This window comes from Oncorhynchus nerka, linkage group LG13 (genome assembly GCF_034236695.1).
Source record: "Oncorhynchus nerka isolate Pitt River linkage group LG13, Oner_Uvic_2.0, whole genome shotgun sequence".
Lineage (NCBI taxonomy): Eukaryota > Metazoa > Chordata > Actinopteri > Salmoniformes > Salmonidae > Oncorhynchus > Oncorhynchus nerka.
The window spans coordinates 5,053,771-5,077,823 of NC_088408.1; the positions used below are offsets into that span (position 1 = coordinate 5,053,771).

The following is a 24,053-nucleotide window of genomic DNA, read 5'->3' on the forward strand; positions in this document are numbered from 1 at the left end:
GGGGTGGAGTAACTAGGGGTCTGTCCTGGGGTGGATTAACTAGGGGTCTGTCCTGGGGTGGAGTAACTAGGGGTCTGTCCTGGGGTGGAGTAATTAGGGGTCAGGACAGACCCACTCCTATAATGTTGATAGTATAGTAAAGGACCGATTTGATAACAAGACAAAATTATAAACCTATCACCATGTTGATTATTTTCCAGTTCTGTTCATTTTTATTCAGAAAATTAACCAAATGTTTAGGAATAAATGTGTTTTAGGCTTTTGATACGTAGAACAATGTATTGTGTGTGTGTGTGTGTGTGTGTGTGTGTGTGTGCGTGCGTGTGTGCGTGCGTGCGTGCCTGTGTGTGGTGTCAGATGTCGTGTTGCAGATGGGTTGGATTGTTACCAGAAGACCAGGACCATTCTTCTCTTCTCCCCCTGTCACATTGCTTTCTACTGTTCTAGGGTTTTTTTTTCCAGTTCACATAGAAAAATAAATAACTTCAATTCTGTTAATATTTCTATCGTGCCTAGATATCATGGTTAACTATCCTGATTAGTCGACAGCCTGAAATATGCAGACAGACGGATTAAAATTACGTTTACATTTTAATTCTTCTGACAGGCCAACTTTACATTTACATTTAAGTCATTTAGCAGACGCTCTTATCCAGAGCGACTTACAAATTGGTGCGTTCACCTTATGACATCCAACTTTCTAGCTCCGCCCACAACTTCCGTAATTTACATCGTTCCCAAAAAGGATTGTTGAGTCATTATTAGTTTTACACTTGAGACATGACTTCGCCGTTGTGCTGCAGCGTTTGTGAATGTCATCTCTTGTATAATAAATTAACTGTAATTTCCTTAGTTGTGCTCCAACTGTTCCCCCCCCCCCCCCCACCTTGGTTCCAAAACATTGTCAGTTGGATAGGCCCTCTACAAAGGTGTTGTCTATTTGACCTATCATATGAACAGTATCTTCTGACTCAAATAAGATTCACCTCAAGGTTGCTCTGATGTCCTAAAGATTTCAAATCGGAATTCCGTGATATGAATCTTTTAAGTTGCATGTATTTGGTAATATCTTCATTTGGTCAGTCCAAAATTATTATATTATATTTTTTAAACTGGCAGTGGAAATAAACATGTTTCCTGTTACCAAGTCATTTACGGTTTCTATGCCTCTAGTTTTCCATGTGGGTCAATTTATCGATGGATTCTGAAAAGCTATCCAAGGATTGTTCCATAAGGTTGTGTTTCTAGGGAGTGTTCTTTGGTTCTTGGTTTCATTTTCGTCCATATTGTTGTAGAGTTCTTTAACTATGAAGTTGCTAATGTAAGTAGCTTGATCCTTTGGAAATAGACACGTGGAACGATTCTGTGGGTGAGCGTATATTCAAAATGGATCCATTGTTCCTCTTCAGTGTATTTAACTACATGTCGCAAGTAAAAGTCCTTATGTCTTGATACATTTCTAACTCGGGAAGGTTAAAACCACCCTCAGACTCAGGAAGGTTAAGATCACCCCCAGACTCAGGAAGGTGAAAACCACCCTCAGACTCAGGAAGGTTAAAACCACCCTCAGACTCAGGAAGGTGAAAACCACCCTCAGACTCAGGAAGGTGAAAACCACCCTCAGACTCAGGAAGGTGAAAACCACCCTCAGACTCAGGAAGGTGAAAACCACCCTCAGACTCAGGAAGGTGAAAACCACCCTCAGACTCAGGAAGGTGAAAACCACCCTCAGACTCAGGAAGGTGAAACCACCCTCAGACTCAGGAAGGTGAAAACCACCCTCAGACTCAGGAAGGTTAAAACCACCCTCAGACTCAGGAAGGTTAAAACCACCTCAGACTCAGGAAGGTTAAAACCACCCTCAGACTCAGGAAGGTTAAAACCACCCTCAGACTCAGGAAGGTTAAAACCACCCTCAGACTCAGGAAGGTTAAAACCACCCTCAGACTCAGGAAGGTTAAAACCACCCTCAGACTCAGGAAGGTTAAAACCACCCTCAGACTCAGGAAGGTTAAAACCACCCTCAGACACAGGAAGGTTAAAACCACCCTCAGACTCAGGAAGGTTAAAACCACCCTCAGACTCAGGAAGGTGAAAACCACCCTCAGACTCAGGAAGGTTAAAACCACCCTCAGACTCAGGAAGGTTAAAACCACCCTCAGACTCAGGAAGGTTAAAACCACCCTCAGACTCAGGAAGGTTAAAACCCCCTCAGACTCAGGAAGGTTAAAACCACCCTCAGACTCAGGAAGGTTAAAACCACCCTCAGACTCAGGAAGGTTAAAACCACCCTCAGACTCAGGAAGGTTAAAACCACCCTCAGACTCAGGAAGGTGAAAACCACCCTCAGACTCAGGAAGGTGAAAACCACCCTCAGACTCAGGAAGGTTAAAACCACCCTCAGACTCAGGAAGGTGAAAACCACCCTCAGACTCAGGAAGGTGAAAACCACCCTCAGACTCAGGAAGGTTAAAACCACCCTCAGACTCAGGAAGGTTAAAACCACCCTCAGACTCAGGAAGGTTAAAACCACCCTCAGACTCAGACTCAGGAAGGTTAAAACCACCCTCAGACTCAGGAAGGTTAAAACCACCCTCAGACTCAGGAAGGTTAAAACCACCCTCAGACTCAGGAAGGTGAAAACCACCCTCAGACTCAGGAAGGTTAAAACCACCCTCAGACTCAGGAAGGTGAAAACCACCCTCAGACTCAGGAAGGTGAAAACCACCCTCAGACTCAGGAAGGTGAAAACCACCCTCAGACTCAGGAAGGTTAAAACCACCCTCAGACTCAGGAAGGTTAAAACCACCCTCAGACTCAGGAAGGTTAAAACCACCCTCAGACTCAGGAAGGTTAAAACCACCCTCAGACTCAGGAAGGTTAAAACCACCCTCAGACTCAGGAAGGTTAAAACCACCCTCAGACTCAGGAAGGTTAAAACCACCCTCAGACTCAGGAAGGTTAAAACCACCCTCAGACTCAGGAAGGTTAAAACCACCCTCAGACTCAGGAAGGTGAAAACCACCCTCAGACTCAGGAAGGTTAAAACCACCCTCAGACTCAGGAAGGTTAAAACCACCCTCAGACTCAGGAAGGTTAAAACCACCCTCAGACTCAGGAAGGTTAAAACCCCCCTCAGACTCAGGAAGGTTAAAACCACCCTCAGACTCAGGAAGGTTAAAACCACCCTCAGACTCAGGAAGGTTAAAACCACCCTCAGACTCAGGAAGGTTAAAACCACCCTCAGACTCAGGAAGGTGAAAACCACCCTCAGACTCAGGAAGGTGAAAACCACCCTCAGACTCAGGAAGGTTAAAACCACCCTCAGACTCAGGAAGGTGAAAACCACCCTCAGACTCAGGAAGGTGAAAACCACCCTCAGACTCAGGAAGGTTAAAACCACCCTCAGACTCAGGAAGGTTAAAACCACCCTCAGACTCAGGAAGGTTAAAACCACCCTCAGACTCAGGAAGGTTAAAACCACCCTCAGACTCAGGAAGGTTAAAACCACCCTCAGACTCAGGAAGGTTAAAACCACCCTCAGACTCAGGAAGGTTAAAACCACCCTCAGACTCAGGAAGGTGAAAACCACCCTCAGACTCAGGAAGGTTAAAACCACCCTCAGACTCAGGAAGGTGAAAACCACCCTCAGACTCAGGAAGGTTAAAACCACCCTCAGACTCAGGAAGGTTAAAACCACCCTCAGACTCAGGAAGGTTAAAACCACCCTCAGACTCAGGAAGGTTAAAACCACCCTCAGACTCAGGAAGGTGAAAACCACCCTCAGACTCAGGAAGGTGAAAACCACCCTCAGACTCAGGAAGGTTAAAACCACCCTCAGACTCAGGAAGGTTAAAACCACCCTCAGACTCAGGAAGGTTAAAACCACCCTCAGACTCAGGAAGGTTAAAACCACCCTCAGACTCAGGAAGGTTAAAACCACCCTCAGACTCAGGAAGGTGAAAACCACCCTCAGACTCAGGAAGGTGAAAACCACCCTCAGACTCAGGAAGGTTAAAACCACCCTCAGACTCAGGAAGGTTAAAACCACCCTCAGACTGTATTCTATGCGTTTTATTAGCCCATATACAGCCTACTTAAGGAAAAAATACAAATCTATCTTTTTTCACATTTTTTTGGTGTTTTTGGTGTGAAAATAAAAAAAGGAAATACACAATTATTACAAACAGACGTTTACATCTAAACCTCTTTAACCACAATTAACACGTTTTCTTAATATAACCAACCTCTTTAACCACAATTAACACGTTTTCTTAATATAACCAACCTCTTTAACCACAATTAACACGTTTTCTTAATATAACCAACCTCTTTAACCACAATTAACACGTTTTCTTAATATAACCAACCTCTTTAATTACGATTAACACGTGTTCTTAATATAACCAAGCTTAGTTAATCCGATACTAAAATTGCATCCCAAATGACTATTTTGCCCCTGGGGTTCTGGTATCGTGTTACTCAGTTAGTAGAGAATGGCATTTGCAACACCATGCGGGACCGTTACAACCCTAGGGTTGTGGGTTTGATTCCCATGCGGGACTGGTACAACCCTAAGGTTGTGGGTTTGATTCCCATGCGGGACTGGTACAACCCTAGGGTTGTGGGTTTGATTCCCATGCTGGACTGGTACAACCCTAAGGTTGTGGGTTTGATTCCCATGCGGGACTGGTACAACACTAGGGTTGTGGGTTTGATTCCCATGTGGGGCCGATACAACACTAGGGTTGTGGGTTTGATTCCCATGTGGGGCCGATACAACACTAGGGTTGTGGGTTTGATTCCCATGCTGGACTGGTACAACACTAGGGCTGTGGGTTTGATTCCCATGCTGGACCGATACAACACTAGGGTTGGGGGTTTGATTCCCATGCTGGACTGGTACAACACTAGGGTTGTGGGTTTGATTCCCATGCTGGACTGGTACAACACTAGGGTTGTGGGTTTGATTCCCATGTGGGACCGATAAAACACTAGGGTTGTGGGTTTGATTCCCATGCTGGACTGGTACAACATTAGGGTTGTGGGTTTGCTTCCCATGCGGGACCGGTATAACACTAGGGCTGTAGGTTTGATTCCCATGCGGGACTGGTACAACATTAGGGTTGTGGGTTTGATTCCCATGCGGGACTGGTACAACATTAGGGTTGTGGGTTTGATTCCCATGCGGGACTGGTACAACATTAGGGTTGTGGGTTTGATTCCTGCTAAGTGACTATGGTCAAAAGGAGTGCACAATAAAAGAAATAGGAGCTGCTACTTTACATAAATACATAACTATAAATAATCACAAAACAGCACCTGCATGCACCCCTGGAGTTCTCAGGAGACGAGGCGAGTCTCTCTCTCCCTCTCTCTGTCTCTCTCTGTCTCTCTCTCTCTCTCTCTCTCTCTCTCTCTCTCTCTCTCTCACTGTCTCTCTATCTCTCTCACTGTCTCTCTCTCTCTCTATCTCTCTCTCTCACTGTCTCTCTATCTCTCTCTCTCACTGTCTCTCTATCTCTGTCTCTCTCTCTCTCTCTCTCTCTCTCTCTCTCTTTCACTGTCTCTCTATCTCTGTCTCTGTCTCTCTCTCTCACTGTCTCTCTATCTCTGTCTCTCTCTCTCTCTCTCTCTCTCTCTCTCTCTCTGTCTCTCTCTCTCTCTCTCTCTCTCTCCCTCTCTCTCTGTCTCTCTCTATCTCTCTCTCTCTCCGACTCGGAGCTGCCGCCGTCGCCTGGACAACCAGGTCACAGGTCAGCTATTCAGACATCTCAGATGACAGCCGGGTCCTTTAGGCAGCTCTGCAACCTAAGAGGATGACCCGCAGTCTGGTTGTTAACTGACTGACACAGGGGTGGTGGAGACAGACTGAGGAGTGTTAACCTGCTCCTTAGTGGTGGTGGGGGGGGGGGGGGGGGGTGTAATGATTTAACTGTTGCATTGATAATGAACAGAAACTTAAACGTAACATATAAAGTGTTGGTCTCATGTTTCATGAGCTGAAATAAAAAGATATCAAAAATGTTTCATACTCACAAAAAGTGTATTTCTCTCAAATTCTTAGCTCACATTTGTTTACGTCCCTGTTACTGAGCATTTCTCATTTTGCCAAGATAATCCATCCACCTGACAGGTGTGGCATATCAATAAACTGATTAAACAACATGATCATTACACAGGTGCACCTTGTGCTGGGGACAATAAAAGGACACTGTAAAATGTGCAGTTTTGTCGCACAACACAATGCCATAGATGTCTCAAGTTTTGAGGGAGCGTGCAATTGGCATGCTGACTGGAGGAATGTCCACCAGGGTTGTTGCCAGATAATTTTAATGTTAACTTCTCTACCATAAGCCGCCTCCAATATTGTTTTAGAGAATTTGGTAGTACATCCAGGACCTCCACCTCAGGCTTCTTCACCTGCGGAATTGTCTCAGACCAGACAGCTGATGAATCTGTGGGTTTGCGCAACCAAAAAATGCCTGCACAAGTTGTCAGAAACCGTCTGAGGGAAGCTCATCTTGCGTGCTCGTCTTCCTCACCAGGGTCTTAAACCTGCAGTTCGTTTCTGACTTCGATGGCCACTTTGCCAGGCAGTGCCCCGTTAACCATCCTCATGTCACTTCAACCATCTCTTCTCATAGCCCACCACTAAGCAAGCACTGTTTTCTTACCCACTACTGGATGGATTCATAAATAATTACTGTGGGGATAAATCTCACTAAATGACCAAAATAATGTCATGAATTAGGCTAAATCAATAGAAAGGCATGTATCAAATTGTTGCTTACTAAATCTCCCCAAAGTCATCCAATCCTTATAATAAAAGCAATAGCCAATAGTGTGGTCAACGTTTTGTATAGCCAATAGTGTGGTCAACGTTTCGTATAGCCAATAGTGTGGTCAACGTTTCGTATAGCCAATAGTGTGGTCAACGTTTCGTAGTGTGGTCAACGTTTCATATAGCCAATAGTGTGGTCAACGTTTCGTATAGCCAATAGTGTGGTCAACGTTTCGTATAGCCAATAGTGTGGTCAGCGTTTCGTATAGCCAATAGTGTGGTCAACGTTTCGTATAGCCAATAGTGTGGTCAACGTTTCGTAGTGTGGTCAACGTTTCGTATAGCCAATAGTGTGGTCAACGTTTCGTATAGCCAATAGTGTGGTCAACGTTTCGTATAGCCAATAGTGTGGTCAGCGTTTCGTATAGCCAATAGTGTGGTCAACGTTTCGTATAGCCAATAGTGTGGTCAACGTTTCGTATAGCCAATAGTGTGGTCAACGTTTCGTATAGCCAGTAGTGTGGTCAACGTTTCGTATAGCCAATAGTGTGGTCAACGTTTCGTATAGCCAATAGTGTGGTCAACGTTTCGTATAGCCAATAGTGTGGTCAACGTTTCGTATAGCCAATAGTGTGGTCAACGTTTCGTATAGCCAATAGTGTGGTCAACGTTTCGTAGTGTGGTCAACGTTTCGTATAGCCAATAGTGTGGTCAACATTTCGTAGTGTGGTCAACGTTTCGTAGTGTGGTCAACGTTTCGTAGTGTGTTCAACGTTTCGTATAGCCAATAGTGTGGTCAACGTTTCGTATAGCCAATAGTGTGGTCAGCGTTTCGTATAGCCAATAGTGTGGTCAACGTTTCGTAGTGTGATCAACGTTTCGTATAGCCAATAGTGTGGTCAACGTTTCGTATAGCCAATAGTGTGGTCAGCGTTTCGTATAGCCAATAGTGTGGTCAACGTTTCGTATAGCCAATAGTGTGGTCAACGTTTCGTATAGCCAATAGTGTGGTCAACGTTTCGTAGTGTGGTCAACGTTTCGTAGTGTGGTCAACGTTTCGTATAGCCAATAGTGTGGTCAACGTTTCGTATAGCCAATAGTGTGGTCAACGTTTCGTATAGCCAATAGTGTAGTCAACGTTTCATAGTGTGGTCAACGTTTCGTAGTGTGGTCAACGTTTCGTATAGCCAATAGTGTGGTCAACGTTTCGTAGTTTGGTCAACATTTTGTATAGCCAATAGTGTGGTCAACGTTTCGTAGTGTGGTCAACGTTTCGTAGTGTGGTCAACATTTCGTATAGCCAATAGTGTGGTCAACGTTTCATATAGCCAATAGTGTGGTAAACGTTTCGTATAGCCAATAGTGTGGTCAACGTTTCGTATAGCCAATAGTGTGGTCAACGTTTCGTAGTTTGGTCAACGTTTCGTATAGCCAATAGTGTGGTCAATGTTTCATAGTGTGGTCAACGTTTCGTAGTGTGGTCAACGTTTCGTATAGCCAATAGTGTGGTCAATGTTTCGTATAGCCAATAGTGTGGTCAACGTTTCCTATAGTCAATAGTGTGGTCAACGTTTCGTAGTGTGGTCAACGTTTCGTAGTGTGGTCAACGTTTCGTAGTGTGGTCAACGTTTCGTATAGCCAATAGTGTGGTCAACGTTTCGTATAGCCAATAGTGTGGTCAACGTTTCGTATAGCCAATAGTGTGGTCAACGTTTCATATAGCCAATAGTGTGGTCAACGTTTCGTATAGCCAATAGTGTGGTCAACGTTTCGTATAGCCAATAGTGTGGTCAACGTTTCGTATAGCCAATAGTGTGGTCAACGTTTCGTATAGCCAATAGTGTGGTCAACGTTTCGTATAGCCAATAGTGTGGTCAACGTTTCGTATAGCCAATAGTGTGGTCAACGTTTCGTAGTGTGGTCAACGTTTCGTATAGCCAATAGTGTGGTCAACGTTTCGTAGTTTGGTCAACGTTTCGTATAGCCAATAGTGTGGTCAACGTTTCGTAGTGTGGTCAACGTTTCGTATAGCCAATAGTGTGGTCAATGTTTCGTATAGCCAATAGTGTGGTCAACGTTTCGTATAGCCAATAGTGTGGTCAACGTTTCGTAGTGTGGTCAACGTTTCGTATAGCCAATAGTGTGGTCAACGTTTCATATAGCCAATAGTGTGGTCAACATTTCGTAGTGTGGTCAACGTTTCGTAGTGTGGTCAACGTTTCGTAGTGTGTTCAACGTTTCGTGTAGCCAATAGTGTGGTCAACGTTTCGTATAGCCAATAGTGTGGTCAGCGTTTCGTATAGCCAATAGTGTGGTCAACGTTTCGTATAGCCAATAGTGTGTTCAACGTTTCGTATAGCCAATAGTGTGGTCAACGTTTCGTAGTGTGGTCAACGTTTCGTAGTGTGGTCAACGTTTCGTATTGCCAATAGTGTGGTCAACGTTTCGTATAGCCAATAGTGTAGTCAACGTTTCATAGTGTGGTCAACGTTTTGTAGTGTGGTCAACGTTTCGTATAGCCAATAGTGTGGTCAACGTTTCGTAGTTTGGTCAACATTTCGTATAGCCAATAGTGTGGTCAACGTTTCGTAGTGTGGTCAACGTTTCGTAGTGTGGTCAACGTTTCGTATAGCCAATAGTGTGGTCAACGTTTCGTAGTGTGGTCAACGTTTTGTAGTGTGGTCAACGTTTCGTAGTGTGGTCAACATTTCGTATAGCCAATAGTGTGGTCAACATTTCATATAGCCAATAGTGTGGTCAATGTTTCGTATAGCCAATAGTGTGGTCAACGTTTCGTATAGCCAATAGTGTGGTCAACGTTTCGTATAGCCAATAGTGTGGTCAACGTTTCGTATAGCCAATAGTGTGGTCAACGTTTCGAATAGCCAATAGTGTGGTCAACGTTTCGTATAGCCAATAGTGTGGTCAACGTTTCGTATAGCCAATAGTGTGGTCAACGTTTCATAGTGTGGTCAACATTTCGTAGTGTGGTCAACGTTTCGTGCTGCTCTGAGACAAGCGTTTGGGACTCGTCTTGATAAATCAATGTCAGACTTTTCTTTTCACCAAATCTCTTTTTGGATATTGGTTAGGCTGGGAAATGTTAGCTGAGTTGAGGTGAGTGATGCTCATGATCATCTAGCCTAGTTGGCTGATTTATTAGGACATTTAGTCTAGTTGGGTGATTTATCAGAACATTTAGTCTAGTTGGGTGATTTATCAGAACATTTAGTCTAGTTGACTGATTTATCAGAACATTTAGTCTAGTTGGGTGATTTATCAGAACATTTAGTCTAGTTGGGGGATTTATCAGAACATTTAGTCTAGTTGACTGATTTATCTGAACATTTAGTCTAGTTGGGGGATTTATCAGGACATTTAGTCTAGTTGACTGATTTATCTGGACATTTAGTCTAGTTGGGGGATTTATCAGAACATTTAGTCTAGTTGACTGATTTATCTGGACATTTAGTCTAGTTGGGGGATTTATCAGAACATTTAGTCTAGTTGACTGATTTATCTGGACATTTAGTCTAGTTGACTGATTTATTAGGCCTGATCAGAACATTTAGTCTAGTTGACTGATTTATTAGGCCTGATCAGAACATTTAGTCTAGTTGACTGATTTATTAGGCCTGATCAGGACATTTAGTCTAGTTGACTGATTTATTAGGACATTTAGTCTAGTTGGGTGATTTATTAGGCCTGATCAGAACATTTAGTCTAGTTGACTGATTTATCAGAACATTTAGTCTAGTTGGGTGATTTATTAGGCCTGATCAGAACATTTAGTCTAGTTGGGTGATTTATTAGGCCTGATCAGGACATTTAGTCTAGTTGGGTGATTTATCAGAACATTTAGTCTAGTTGACTGATTTATCAGGACATTTAGTCTAGTTGGGTGATTTATCAGAACATTTAGTCTAGTTGACTGATTTATTAGGACATTTAGTCTAGTTGGGTGATTTATCAGAACATTTAGTCTAGTTGGGGGATTTATCAGAACATTTAGTCTAGTTGGGGGATTTATCAGAACATTTAGTCTAGTTGGGTGATTTATCAGAACATTTAGTCTAGTTGGGGGATTTATCAGGACATTTAGTCTAGTTGGGTGATTTATCAGGACATTTAGTCTAGTTGGCTGATTTATTAGGCCTGATCAGAACATTTAGTCTAGTTGGGGGATTTATCAGGACATTTAGTCTAGTTGGGGGATTTATCAGAACATTTAGTCTAGTTGGGGGATTTATCAGAACATTTAGTCTAGTTGGGGGATTTATCAGAACATTTAGTCTAGTTGGGGGATTTATCAGAACATTTAGTCTAGTTGGGGGATTTATCAGAACATTTAGTCTAGGTGGGGGATTTATCAGAACATTTAGTCTAGTTGGCTGATTTATTAGGCCTGATCAGAACATTTAGTCTAGTTGGGGGATTTATCAGGACATTTAGTCTAGTTGGGGGATTTATCAGAACATTTAGTCTAGTTGGGTGATTTATCAGAACATTTAGTCTAGTTGGGGGATTTATCAGAACATTTAGTCTAGTTGACTGATTTATCTGGACATTTAGTCTAGTTGACTGATTTATCAGGACATTTAGTCTAGTTGACTGATTTATCTGGACATTTAGTCTAGTTGACTGATTTATCAGGACATTTAGTCTAGTTGACTGATTTATCTGGACATTTAGTCTAGTTGACTGATTTATCTGGACATTTAGTCTAGTTGACTGATTTATCAGGACATTTAGTCTAGTTGACTGATTTATCTGGACATTTAGTCTAGTTGACTGATTTATCAGGACATTTAGTCTAGTTGACTGATTTATCAGGACATTTAGTCTAGTTGACTGATTTATCAGGACATTTAGTCTAGTTGACTGATTTATCAGGACATTTAGTCTAGTTGACTGATTTATCTGGACATTTAGTCTAGTTGACTGATTTATCAGGACATTTAGTCTAGTTGACTGATTTATCAGGACATTTAGTCTAGTTGACTGATTTATCAGGACATTTAGTCTAGTTGACTGATTTATCAGGACATTTAGTCTAGTTGACTGATTTATTAGGACATTTAGTCTAGTTGATTGATTTATTAGGCCTGATCAGAACATTTAGTCTAGTTGACTGATTTATTAGGCCTGATCAGAACATTTAGTCTAGTTGGCTGATTTATCAGGACATTTAGTCTAGTTGGCTGATTTATCAGGACATTTAGTCTAGTTGGCTGATTTATTAGGCCTGATCAGAACATTTAGTCTAGTTGACTGATTTATCAGAACATTTAGTCTAGTTGGCTGATTTATTAGGCCTGATCAGAACATTTAGTCTAGTTGACTGATTTATCAGAACATTTAGTCTAGTTGGGTGATTTATCAGAACATTTAGTCTAGTTGCGGGATTTATCAGAACATTTAGTCTAGTTGGCTGAAATTAACAAATGAACACACCCTCACACACACACACACTCACCTGAAACAGGTTTGAGCACACACACACACACACACACACACACAAACACAAACAAAAGAAACATAGTGTGTATCTTAAACTATGGATCGGGACCCATAGTGTGTATCTTAAACTATGGATCGGGACCCATAGTGTGTATCTTAAACTATGGATCGGGACCCATAGTGTGTATCTTAAACTATGGATCGGGACCCATAGTGTGTATCTTAAACTATGGATCGGGACCCATAGTGTGTATCTTAAACTATGGATCGGGACCCATAGTGTGTATCTTAAACTATTGATCGGGACCCATAGTGTGTATCTTAAACTATGGATCGGGACCCATAGTGTGTATCTTAAACTATGGATCTTGACCCATAGTGTGTATCTTAAACTATGGATCGGGACCCATAGTGTGTATCTTAAACTATGGATCGGGACCCATAGTGTGTATCTTAAACTATGGATCGGGACCCATAGTGTGTATCTTAAACTATGGATCGGGACCCATAGTGTGCCCAGAATGTGAGTTACTAGAAACAGGGCGTTCGGAAAGTATTCAGACCCCTTTCCTTTTCCCACATGTTGTCACATTACAGCCTTATTATAAAATGGATTAAATACATAGTTTTCCTCATCAATCTACAAACAATAATAATGACAAAGTGAAAACAGGTTTTCACCAAACTGAGTAATCGGGGGAGCAAACTGAGTAATTGGGGGAGGTGACCAAGAACCTGATGGTCCAGAGCTCCAGAGTTCCTCTGTGAAGATGGGATAAACTTCCAGGAGGACAACCATCTCTGCAGCACTCCACCAATCAGGCCTTTATGGTAGAGTGGCCAGACGGAAGCCACTCCTCAGTAAAAGACACATGACAGCCTGCTTGGAAACCAGATTCTCTGGTCTGATGAAACCAAGATTGAACTCTTTGGCCTAAATGCCAAGCATCTCGCCTGGAGGACACCTGGGACTTTTCAGCTGTGCTAACATAATTGCTAAAGGGTTTTCTAATGATCAATTGGCCTTTTAAGATTATACATTTGGATTAGCTAACACAACGTGCCATTGGAACACAGGAGTGATGGTTGCTGATAATGGGCCTCTGTTCGCCTATGTAGATATTCCATAAAAAATCTGCCGTTTCCAGCTACAATAGTAATTTACAACATTAACAATGTCTACACTGTATTTCTGATCAATTTGATGTTATTTTAATGGCCAGAAAAAGTTGCTTTTCTTTAAAAAACAAGGACATTTTTAAGTGACCCCAAACTTTTGAACGGTTGTGTACATGTCCCTAATACAGATGGAAAGGACAGCTAAGTAGCTAAGTGACAGTAACAAGTCTCTGATTCATCCCCTGATCCCAATTAACACCTAACCCTTGGGAGGTGAAAGGTCGTGGTGGGGGTCAGTCAGTGTGCCACTCTCTATCCATCCTAAGCAGAGTCAAATATAGACCTTTGACCCTAAATGGAGACATCGCTTCCTGTGGGGTTACTCAAAGTCATAGTAATCGATCAATCAATCAAACTTTGCGGCTGAGATAACAAATGAATCGTTGAAGCATATTTGGCAGCGATTACAGCCTCAAGTCTTCTTGGGTATGACACGACAAGCTTGGCACACCTGTATTTGGGGAGTTTCTCCCATTCTTCTCTGCAGATCCTCTCAAGCTCTGTCAGGTTGGATGGGGAGCGTCGCTGCACAGCTATTTTCAGGTCTCTCCAGAGATGTTAGATCGGGTTCAAGTCCGGGTTCTGGCTGGGCCACTCGAGGACATTCAGAGACTTGTCCCGAAGCCACTCCTGCCTTGTCTTGGCTGTGTGCTTAGTGTCGTTGTCCTGCTGGAAGGTGAACCTTTGCCCCCAGTCAGAGGTCCTGATCGCTCTGGAGCAGGTTTTCACCAGGGATCTCTGTACTTGAATCTGTTCATCTTTCCCTCGATCCTGACTAGTCTCCCATTCTCTGCCGCTGAAAACATCCCCACAGCATGATGCCACCACCGTGCATAACACCCGTCTCAAAGTCAACAGTTACTCCGCGACTCCGGGATGCTGGCCATATCTCAGACTGGCTAATAAATAGATAAGATTAAGATGGGCAAAAGAACACAGACACTGGACAGAGGAACTCTGCCTAGAAGGCCAGCATCCCAGAGTCGCCTCTTCACTGTTGACATTGAGACTGGACAGAGGAACTCTGCCTAGAAGGCCAGCATCCCGGAGTCGCCTCTTCACTGTTGACGTTGAGACTGGACAGAGGAACTCTGCCTAGAAGGCCAGCATCCCAGAGTCGTCTCTTCACTGTTGACGTTGAGACTGGACAGAGGAACTCTGCCTAGAAGGCCAGCATCCCTGAGTCGCCTCTTCACTGTTGACGTTGAGACTGGACAGAGGATCTCTGCCTAGAAGGCCAGCATCCCAGAGTCTCCTCTTCACTGTTGACGTTGAAACTGGACAGAGGAACTCTGCCTAGAAGGCCAGCATCCCAGAGTCGCCTCTTCACTGTTGACGTTGAGACTGGTGTTTTGCGTGTACTATTTAATGAAGCTGCCAGTTGAGGACTTGTGAGGCGTCTGTTTCTCAAACTAGACACTCTAATGTACTTGTCCTCTTGCTCAGTTGTGCACCGGAGCCTCCCACTCTATTCCAAAACACTCATCCTGTTTGCAACAAGGCACTAAAGTAATACTGCAAAAAATGTTGCCAAGCAATTCACTTTTTGTCCTGAATACAAAGTGTTATTCTGGGGGCAAATCCAATCCAATACATTACTGAGTACCACTCTCTATGTTTTCAAGCATAGTTGTGGCTACATCATGTTATGGGTATGCTTGTAATCGTTAAGGACTGGAGAGTTTTTGAGGTCAAAAATAACCAGAATGGAGCTAAGCAGTCAAAATCCTAGAGGAAAACCTGGTTCAGTTTGCTTTCCACCAGACACAGATACATTCACCTTACAGCAGGATAATAACCTAAAACACAAGGCCAAATGGCCAAATATACACTGTAGGTAATCCATCTGTAGGTAGTAGGTAGTCCATCTGTAGATAGTAGGTAGTCCATCTGTAGGTAGTCCATCTCTAGGTAGTCCATCTGTAGATAGTAGGTAGTCCATCTGTAGGTAGTAGGTAGTCCATCTGTAGGTAGTCCACCTGCAGATAGTAAGTAGTCCATCTGTAGGTATTCCATCTGTAGATAGTAGGTAGTCCATCTGTAGGTAGTCCATCTGTAGATAGTAGGTACTCCATCTGTAGGTAGTAGGTAGTCCATCTGTAGGTAGTCCATCTGTAGGTAGTAGATAGTCCATCTGTAGGTAGTCCATCTGTAGGTAGTAGATAGTCCATCTGTAGGCAGTCCATCTGTAGGTAATCCATCTGTAGGTAGTAGGTAGTCCATCTGTAGGTAGTAGGTAGTCCATCTGTAGGTAGTCCATCTGTAGGCAGTCCATCTGTAGGTAATCCATCTGTAGGTAGTCCATCTGTAGGTAGTCCATCTGTAGATAGTAGGTAGTACATCTGTAGGTAGTCCATCTGTAGGTAGTAGGTAGTCCATCTGTACGTAGTCCATCTGTAGATGTCCATCTGTAGGTAGTCCATCTGTAGGTAGGGTTAGTAGATGCTCTACAGTGTTACCAAATAGACCAACATTCGGTCAGTTATATCTCAGACACCACAAAGATGATTGGCTCAAGGCAGCGGTTGGTCGAGGCGTGTTAGTGATCACTCTGCTGGGTGTCGATGAATGGCGGCTTTTCAACATGTAGAAATGCCAGGACATGAAGAGAAAATGGCGGCCGGCATTCTGGTCAGAGGAGATAGGATGACGTTCTGGTCGGAGGAGACAGGACGACGTTCTGGTCGGAGGAGATAGGATGACGTTCTGGTCGGAGGAGACAGGACAGAGATAGGACGACGTTCTGGTCAGAGGAGATAGGACGACGTTCTGGTCGGAGGAGATAGGACGACGTTCTGGTCAGAGGAGATAGGACGACGTTCTGGTCAGAGGAGATAGGACGATGTTCTGGTCAGAGGAGATAGGACGACGTTCTGGTCAGAGGAGATAGGACGACGTTCTGGTCGGAGGAGATAGGACGACGTTCTGGTCGGAGGAGATAAAATACTTACATGGTCGTCTCTTCTCTCTGCAGGTGAAGACATCACACAACGACTCCCATGTTCCAGACCACTCAGACACCAGGTAACAACTTCCCTGTGTGTGTGTGTGTGTGTGTGTGTGTGTGTGTGTGTGTGTGTGTGTGTGTGCGTGCGTGCGTGCGTGCGTGCGTGCGTGCGTGCATGCGTGTGTGCGTGCGTGTGTGTGTATCAGCATGCCTGGCTGTCTGGTCATGGCTCTGAGATATGATGTTACACACGGTGAGGTCATCAACATGTTCCCAGGCCCAGAGCCACGCTGGAGGACAGGACCACTCTCTTTTTATCTCTCTCGCTGTCTCTTTCATTTCATAGCGTTGAAAGAAAAGTAATACTGTTTGATCGTCACTCTGCTTCAGATAAACTGTAGTATCGTTATGAAAGAGTTTCTCTTTCTTCACCTCCTAAAGAGAAAGAGATAGAGGGAGGATCAGCCAAGAAAGCAAGAGAGAGAGAGAGGAGAGGGGGGGACAGAGAGAGAGAGACAGAGAGAGACAGAGAGAGAGAGAGAGAGACAGAGAGAGGAGAGAGAGACAGAGAGAGACAGAGAGACAGAGAGAGAGAGAGCGAGACAGAGAGAGAATACAGAGGAGAGAGAGAGAGACAGAGAGAGAGAGAGACAGAGAGAGAGAGAGGTCTTTAGAGATAATAATTTCCTGTTGAATTTTTTTTTTTAAGAAATAAGAGGAAGAGAGAGTCTCAGATAGAAAAAGAGTCTCTGTTAGAGAGGAGAGAGTCTATTAGAGAGGAGAGAGAGAGTCTCTATTAGAGAGGAGAGAGAGAGAGAGTCCAGACCGATACACACATCCACATTTATTTTAGGATTCCTCTGTCTACTTCTATCTGGACACGAGAGACCTGCGGGACTGAGGCTTGACACAGGTGTTTTTAATGTCCTTATAATGGTTTGAATCCTGTGACACAGACACACACACACACACACACACACACACACACACACACACACACACATACACACACATACACACAGACACACACACACACACACACACACAGACACACACACATTTTAAATATTTTCTCTGAATCCACAAATTACTTTAAGAAGGATTCAAACCATTATAAAAAAAAGGATATACAAAAAACACCTTCTTCTCCGAGCAGTACCTTCTCCATACAGCTAGACTGACTATACCAGCTGAAACAGAGCAGTACCTTCTCCATACAGCTAGACTGACTATACCAGCTGAAACAGAGCAGTACCTTCTCCATACAGCTAGACTGACTATACCAGCTGAAACAGAGCAGTACCTTCTCCATACAGCTAGACTGACTATACCAGCTGAAACAGAGCAGTACCTTCTCCATACAGCTAGACTGACTATACCAGCTGAAACAGAGCAGTACCTTCTCCATACAGCTAGACTGAAACAGACTATACCAGCTGAAACAGAGCAGTACCTCTCCTCCATACAGCTAGACTGACTATACCAGCTGAAACAGAGCAGTACCCTCCTCCATACAGCTAGACTGACTATACCAGCTGAAACAGAGCAGTACCTTCTCCTCCATACAGCTAGACTGACTATACCAGCTGAAACAGAGCAGTACCTTCTCCTCCATACAGCTAGACTGACTATACCAGCTGAAACAGAGCAGTACCTTCTCCATACAGCTAGACTGACTATACCAGCTGAAACAGAGCAGTACCTTCTCCTCCATACAGCTAGACTGACTATACCAGCTGAAACAGAGCAGTACCTTCTCCTCCATACAGCTAGACTGACTATACCAGCTGAAACAGAGCAGTACCTTCTCCTCCATACAGCTAGACTGACTATACCAGCTGAAACAGAGCAGTACCTTCTCCTCCATACAGCTAGACTGACTATACCAGCTGAAACAGAGCAGTACCTTCTCCTCCATACAGCTAGACTGACTATACCAGCTGAAACAGAGCAGTACCTTCTCCTCCATACAGCTAGACTGACTATACCAGCTGAAACAGAGCAGTACCTTCTCCTCCATACAGCTAGACTGACCATACCAGCTGAAACAGAGCAGTACCTTCTCCTCCATACAGCTAGACTGACCATACCAGCTGAAACAGAGCAGTACCTTCTCCTCCATACAGCTAGACTGACCATACCAGCTGAAACAGAGCAGTACCTTCTCCTCCATACAGCTAGACTGACCATACCAGCTGAAACAGAGCAGTACCTTCTCCTGAAACAGAGCAGTACCTTCTCCCATACAGCTAGACTGACCATACCAGCTGAAACAGAGCAGTACCTTCTCCTCCACACAGCTAGACTGACTATACCAGCTGAAACAGAGCAGTACCTTCTCCTCCATACAGCTAGACTGACCATACCAGCTGAAACAGAGCAGTACCTTCTCCTCCATACAGCTAGACTGACTATACCAGCTGAAACAGAGCAGTACCTTCTCCATACAGCTAGACTGACTATACCAGCTGAAACAGAGCAGTACCTTCTCCTCCATACAGCTAGACTGACTATACCAGCTGAAACAGAGCAGTACCTTCTCCTCCATACAGCTAGACTGACTATACCAGCTGAAACAGAGCAGTACCTTCTCCTCCATACAGCTAGACTGACCATACCAGCTGAAACAGAGCAGTACCTTCTCCTCCATACAGCTAGACTGACCATACCAGCTGAAACAGAGCAGTACCTTCTCCTCCATACAGCTAGACTGACCATACCAGCTGAAACAGAGCAGTACCTTCTCCTCCACACAGCTAGACTGACCATACCAGCTGAAACAGAGCAGTACCTTCTCCTCCACACAGCTAGACTGACTATACCAGCTGAAACAGAGCAGTACCTTCTCCTCCATACAGCTAGACTGACTATACCAGCTGAAACAGAGCAGTACCTTCTCCTCCACACAGCTAGACTGACTATACCAGCTGAAACAGAGCAGTACCTTCTCCTCCATACAGCTAGACTGACTATACCAGCTGAAACAGAGCAGTACCTTCTCCTCCATACAGCTAGACTGACTATACCAGCTGAAACAGAGCAGTACCTTCTCCTCCACACAGCTAGACTGACCATAACAGCTGAAACAGAGCAGTACCTTCTCCTCCATACAGCTAGACTGACCATAACAGCTGAAACAGAGCAGTACCTTCTCCTCCACACAGCTAGACTGACCATAACAGCTGAAACAGAGCAGTACCTTCTTCTCCATACAGCTAGACTGACCATACCAGCTGAAACAGAGCAGTACCTTCTCCATACAGCTAGACTGACCATACCAGCTGAAACAGAGCAGTACCTTCTCCAGACAGCTAGACTGACCATACCAGCTGAAACAGAGCAGTACCTTCTCCTCCATACAGCTAGACCCTCCATACCAGCTGAAACAGAGCAGTACCTTCTCCTCCATACAGCTAGACTGACCATACCAGCTGAAACAGAGCAGTACCTTCTCCATACAGCTAGACTGACCATACCAGCTGAAACAGAGCAGTACCTTCTCCATACAGCTAGACTGACTATACCAGCTGAAACAGAGCAGTACCTTCTCCTCCATACAGCTAGACTGACTATACCAGCTGAAACAGAGCAGTACCTTCTTCTCCATACAGCTAGACTGACCATACCAGCTGAAACAGAGCAGTACCTTCTCCAGACAGCTAGACTGACCATACCAGCTGAAACAGAGCAGTACCTTCTCCAGACAGCTAGACTGACCATACCAGCTGAAACAGAGCAGTACCTTCTCCTCCATACAGCTAGACTGACCATACCAGCTGAAACAGAGCAGTACCTTCTCCTCCATACAGCTAGACTGACCATACCAGCTGAAACAGAGCAGTACCTTCTCCTCCATACAGCTAGACTGACCATACCAGCTGAAACAGAGCAGTACCTTCTCCTCCATACAGCTAGACTGACTATACCAGCTGAAACAGAGCAGTACCTTCTCCTCCATACAGCTAGACTGACCATACCAGCTGAAACAGAGCAGTACCTTCTCAATACAGCTAGACTGACCATACCAGCTGAAACAGAGCAGTACCTTCTCCATACAGCTAGACTGACTATACCAGCTGAAACAGAGCAGTACCTTCTCCTCCATACAGCTAGACTGACTATACCAGCTGAAACAGAGCAGTACCTTCTCCATACAGCTAGACTGACTATACCAGCTGAAACAGAGCAGTACCTTCTCCTCCATACAGCTAGACTGACCATACCAGCTGAAACAGAGCAGTACCTTCTCCTCCATACAGCTAGACTGACCATACCAGCTGAAACAGAGCAGTACCTTCTCCTCCATACAGCTAGACTGACCATACCAGCTGAAACAGAGCAGTACCTTCTCCATACAGCTAGACTGACCATACCAGCTGAAACAGAGCAGTACCTTCTCCATACAGCTAGACTGACTATACCAGCTGAAACAGAGCAGTACCTTCTCCTCCATACAGCTAGACTGACTATACCAGCTGAAACAGAGCAGTACCTTCTCCATACAGCTAGACTGACTATACCAGCTGAAACAGAGCAGTACCTTCTCCTCCATACAGCTAGACTAACTATACCAGCTGAAACAGAGCAGTACCTTCTCCATACAGCTAGACTGACTATACCAGCTGAAACAGAGCAGTACCTTCTCCATACAGCTAGACTGACCATACCAGCTGAAACAGAGCAGTACCTTCTCCATACAGCTAGACTGACTATACCAGCTGAAACAGAGCAGTACCTTCTCCATACAGCTAGACTGACTATACCAGCTGAAACAGAGCAGTACCTTCTCCATACAGCTAGACTGACTATACCAGCTGAAACAGAGCAGTACCTTCTCCAGACAGCTAGACTGACTATACCAGCTGAAACAGAGCAGTACCTTCTCCTCCATACAGCTAGACTGACTATAACAGCTGAAACAGAGCAGTACCTTCTCCATACAGCTAGACTGACTATACCAGCTGAAACAGAGCAGTACCTTCTCCATACAGCTAGACTGACTATACCAGCTGAAACAGAGCAGTACCTTCTCCATACAGCTAGACTGACTATACCAGCTGAAACAGAGCAGTACCTTCTCCATACAGCTAGACTGACTATACCAGCTGAAACAGAGCAGTACCTTCTCCTCCATACAGCTAGACTGACCATACCAGCTGAAACAGAGCAGTACCTTCTCCTCCATACAGCTAGACTGACCATACCAGCTGAAACAGAGCAGTACCTTCTCCTCCATACAGCTAGACTGACCATAACAGCTGAAACAGAGCAGTACCTTCTTCTCCACACAGCTAGACTGACCATACCAGCTGAAACAGAGCAGTACCTTCTCCTCCATACAGCTAGACTGACCATACCAGCTGAAACAGAGCAGTACCTTCTCCATACAGCTAGACTGACCATACCAGCTGAAACAGAGCAGTACCTTCTCCATACAGCTAGACTGACCATACCAGCTGAAACAGAGCAGTACCTTCTCCTCCATACAGCTAGACTGACCATACCAGCTGAAACAGAGCAGTACCTTCTCCTCCATACAGCTAGACTGACTATACCAGCTGAAACAGAGCAGTACCTTCTCCATACAGCTAGACTGACTATACCAGCTGAAACAGAGCAGTACCTTCTCCATACAGCTAGACTGACCATACCAGCTGAAACAGAGCAGTACCTTCTCCTCCACACAGCTAGACTGACCATACCAGCTGAAACAGAGCAGTACCATCTCCTCCACACAGCTAGACTGACTATACCAGCTGAAACAGAGCAGTACCTTCTCCTCCATACAGCTAGACTGACTATACCAGCTGAAACAGAGCAGTACCTTCTCCTCCACACAGCTAGACTGACTATACCAGCTGAAACAGAGCAGTACCTTCTCCTCCATACAGCTAGACTGACTATACCAGCTGAAACAGAGCAGTACCTTCTCCTCCATACAGCTAGACTGACCATACCAGCTGAAACAGAGCAGTACCTTCTCCTCCACACAGCTAGACTGACCATAACAGCTGAAACAGAGCAGTACCTTCTCCTCCATACAGCTAGACTGACTATACCAGCTGAAACAGAGCAGTACCTTCTCCTCCACACAGCTAGACTGACCATAACAGCTGAAACAGAGCAGTACCTTCTCCTCCATACAGCTAGACTGACCATAACAGCTGAAACAGAGCAGTACCTTCTCCATACAGCTAGACTGACCATACCAGCTGAAACAGAGCAGTACCTTCTCCATACAGCTAGACTGACCATACCAGCTGAAACAGAGCAGTACCTTCTCCATACAGCTAGACTGACCATACCAGCTGAAACAGAGCAGTACCTTCTCCAGACAGCTAGACTGACCATACCAGCTGAAACAGAGCAGTACCTTCTCCTCCATACAGCTAGACCCTCCATACCAGCTGAAACAGAGCAGTACCTTCTCCTCCATACAGCTAGACTGACCATACCAGCTGAAACAGAGCAGTACCTTCTCCATACAGCTAGACTGACCATACCAGCTGAAACAGAGCAGTACCTTCTCCATACAGCTAGACTGACTATACCAGCTGAAACAGAGCAGTACCTTCTCCTCCATACAGCTAGACTGACTATACCAGCTGAAACAGAGCAGTACCTTCTTCTCCATACAGCTAGACTGACCATACCAGCTGAAACAGAGCAGTACCTTCTCCAGACAGCTAGACTGACCATACCAGCTGAAACAGAGCAGTACCTTCTCCAGACAGCTAGACTGACCATACCAGCTGAAACAGAGCAGTACCTTCTCCTCCATACAGCTAGACTGACCATACCAGCTGAAACAGAGCAGTACCTTCTCCTCCATACAGCTAGACTGACCATACCAGCTGAAACAGAGCAGTACCTTCTCCTCCATACAGCTAGACTGACCATACCAGCTGAAACAGAGCAGTACCTTCTCCTCCATACAGCTAGACTGACCATACCAGCTGAAACAGAGCAGTACCTTCTCCATACAGCTAGACTGACTATACCAGCTGAAACAGAGCAGTACCTACTCCTCCATACAGCTAGACTGACTATACCAGCTGAAACAGAGCAGTACCTTCTCCATACAGCTAGACTGACTATACCAGCTGAAACAGAGCAGTACCTTCTCCTCCATACAGCTAGACTGACCATACCAGCTGAAACAGAGCAGTACCTTCTCCTCCATACAGCTAGACTGACCATACCAGCTGAAACAGAGCAGTACCTTCTCCTCCATACAGCTAGACTGACCATACCAGCTGAAACAGAGCAGTACCTTCTCCATACAGCTAGACTGACCATACCAGCTGAAACAGAGCAGTACCTTCTCCATACAGCTAGACTGACCATACCAGCTGAAACAGAGCAGTACCTTCTCCTCCATACAGCTAGACTGACTATACCAGCTGAAACAGAGCAGTACCTTCTCCATACAGCTAGACTGACTATACCAGCTGAAACAGAGCAGTACCTTCTCCTCCATACAGCTAGACTGACTATACCAGCTGAAACAGAGCAGTACCTTCTCCATACAGCTAGACTGACCATACCAGCTGAAACAGAGCAGTACCTTCTCCATACAGCTAGACTGACCATACCAGCTGAAACAGAGCAGTACCTTCTCCATACAGCTAGACTGACCATACCAGCTGAAACAGAGCAGTACCTTCTCCATACAGCTAGACT

General features: G+C 44.7%; 1 protein-coding gene across 3 annotated transcripts in view; it reads left to right on the top strand.

Moving 5' to 3' along the window:
- Nucleotides 1-24,053, top strand: part of LOC135574657 (eyes absent homolog 4-like) — a 166,862-nt gene that overhangs the window by 53,880 nt on the left and 88,929 nt on the right. For all 3 annotated transcript variants that reach the window (XM_065026133.1, XM_065026132.1, XM_065026134.1), the window contains one exon: nt 16,398-16,447. In XM_065026133.1, coding sequence (XP_064882205.1) covers nt 16,398-16,447 — 50 coding nt within the window. The remainder of the gene's footprint in view (nt 1-16,397; nt 16,448-24,053) is intronic.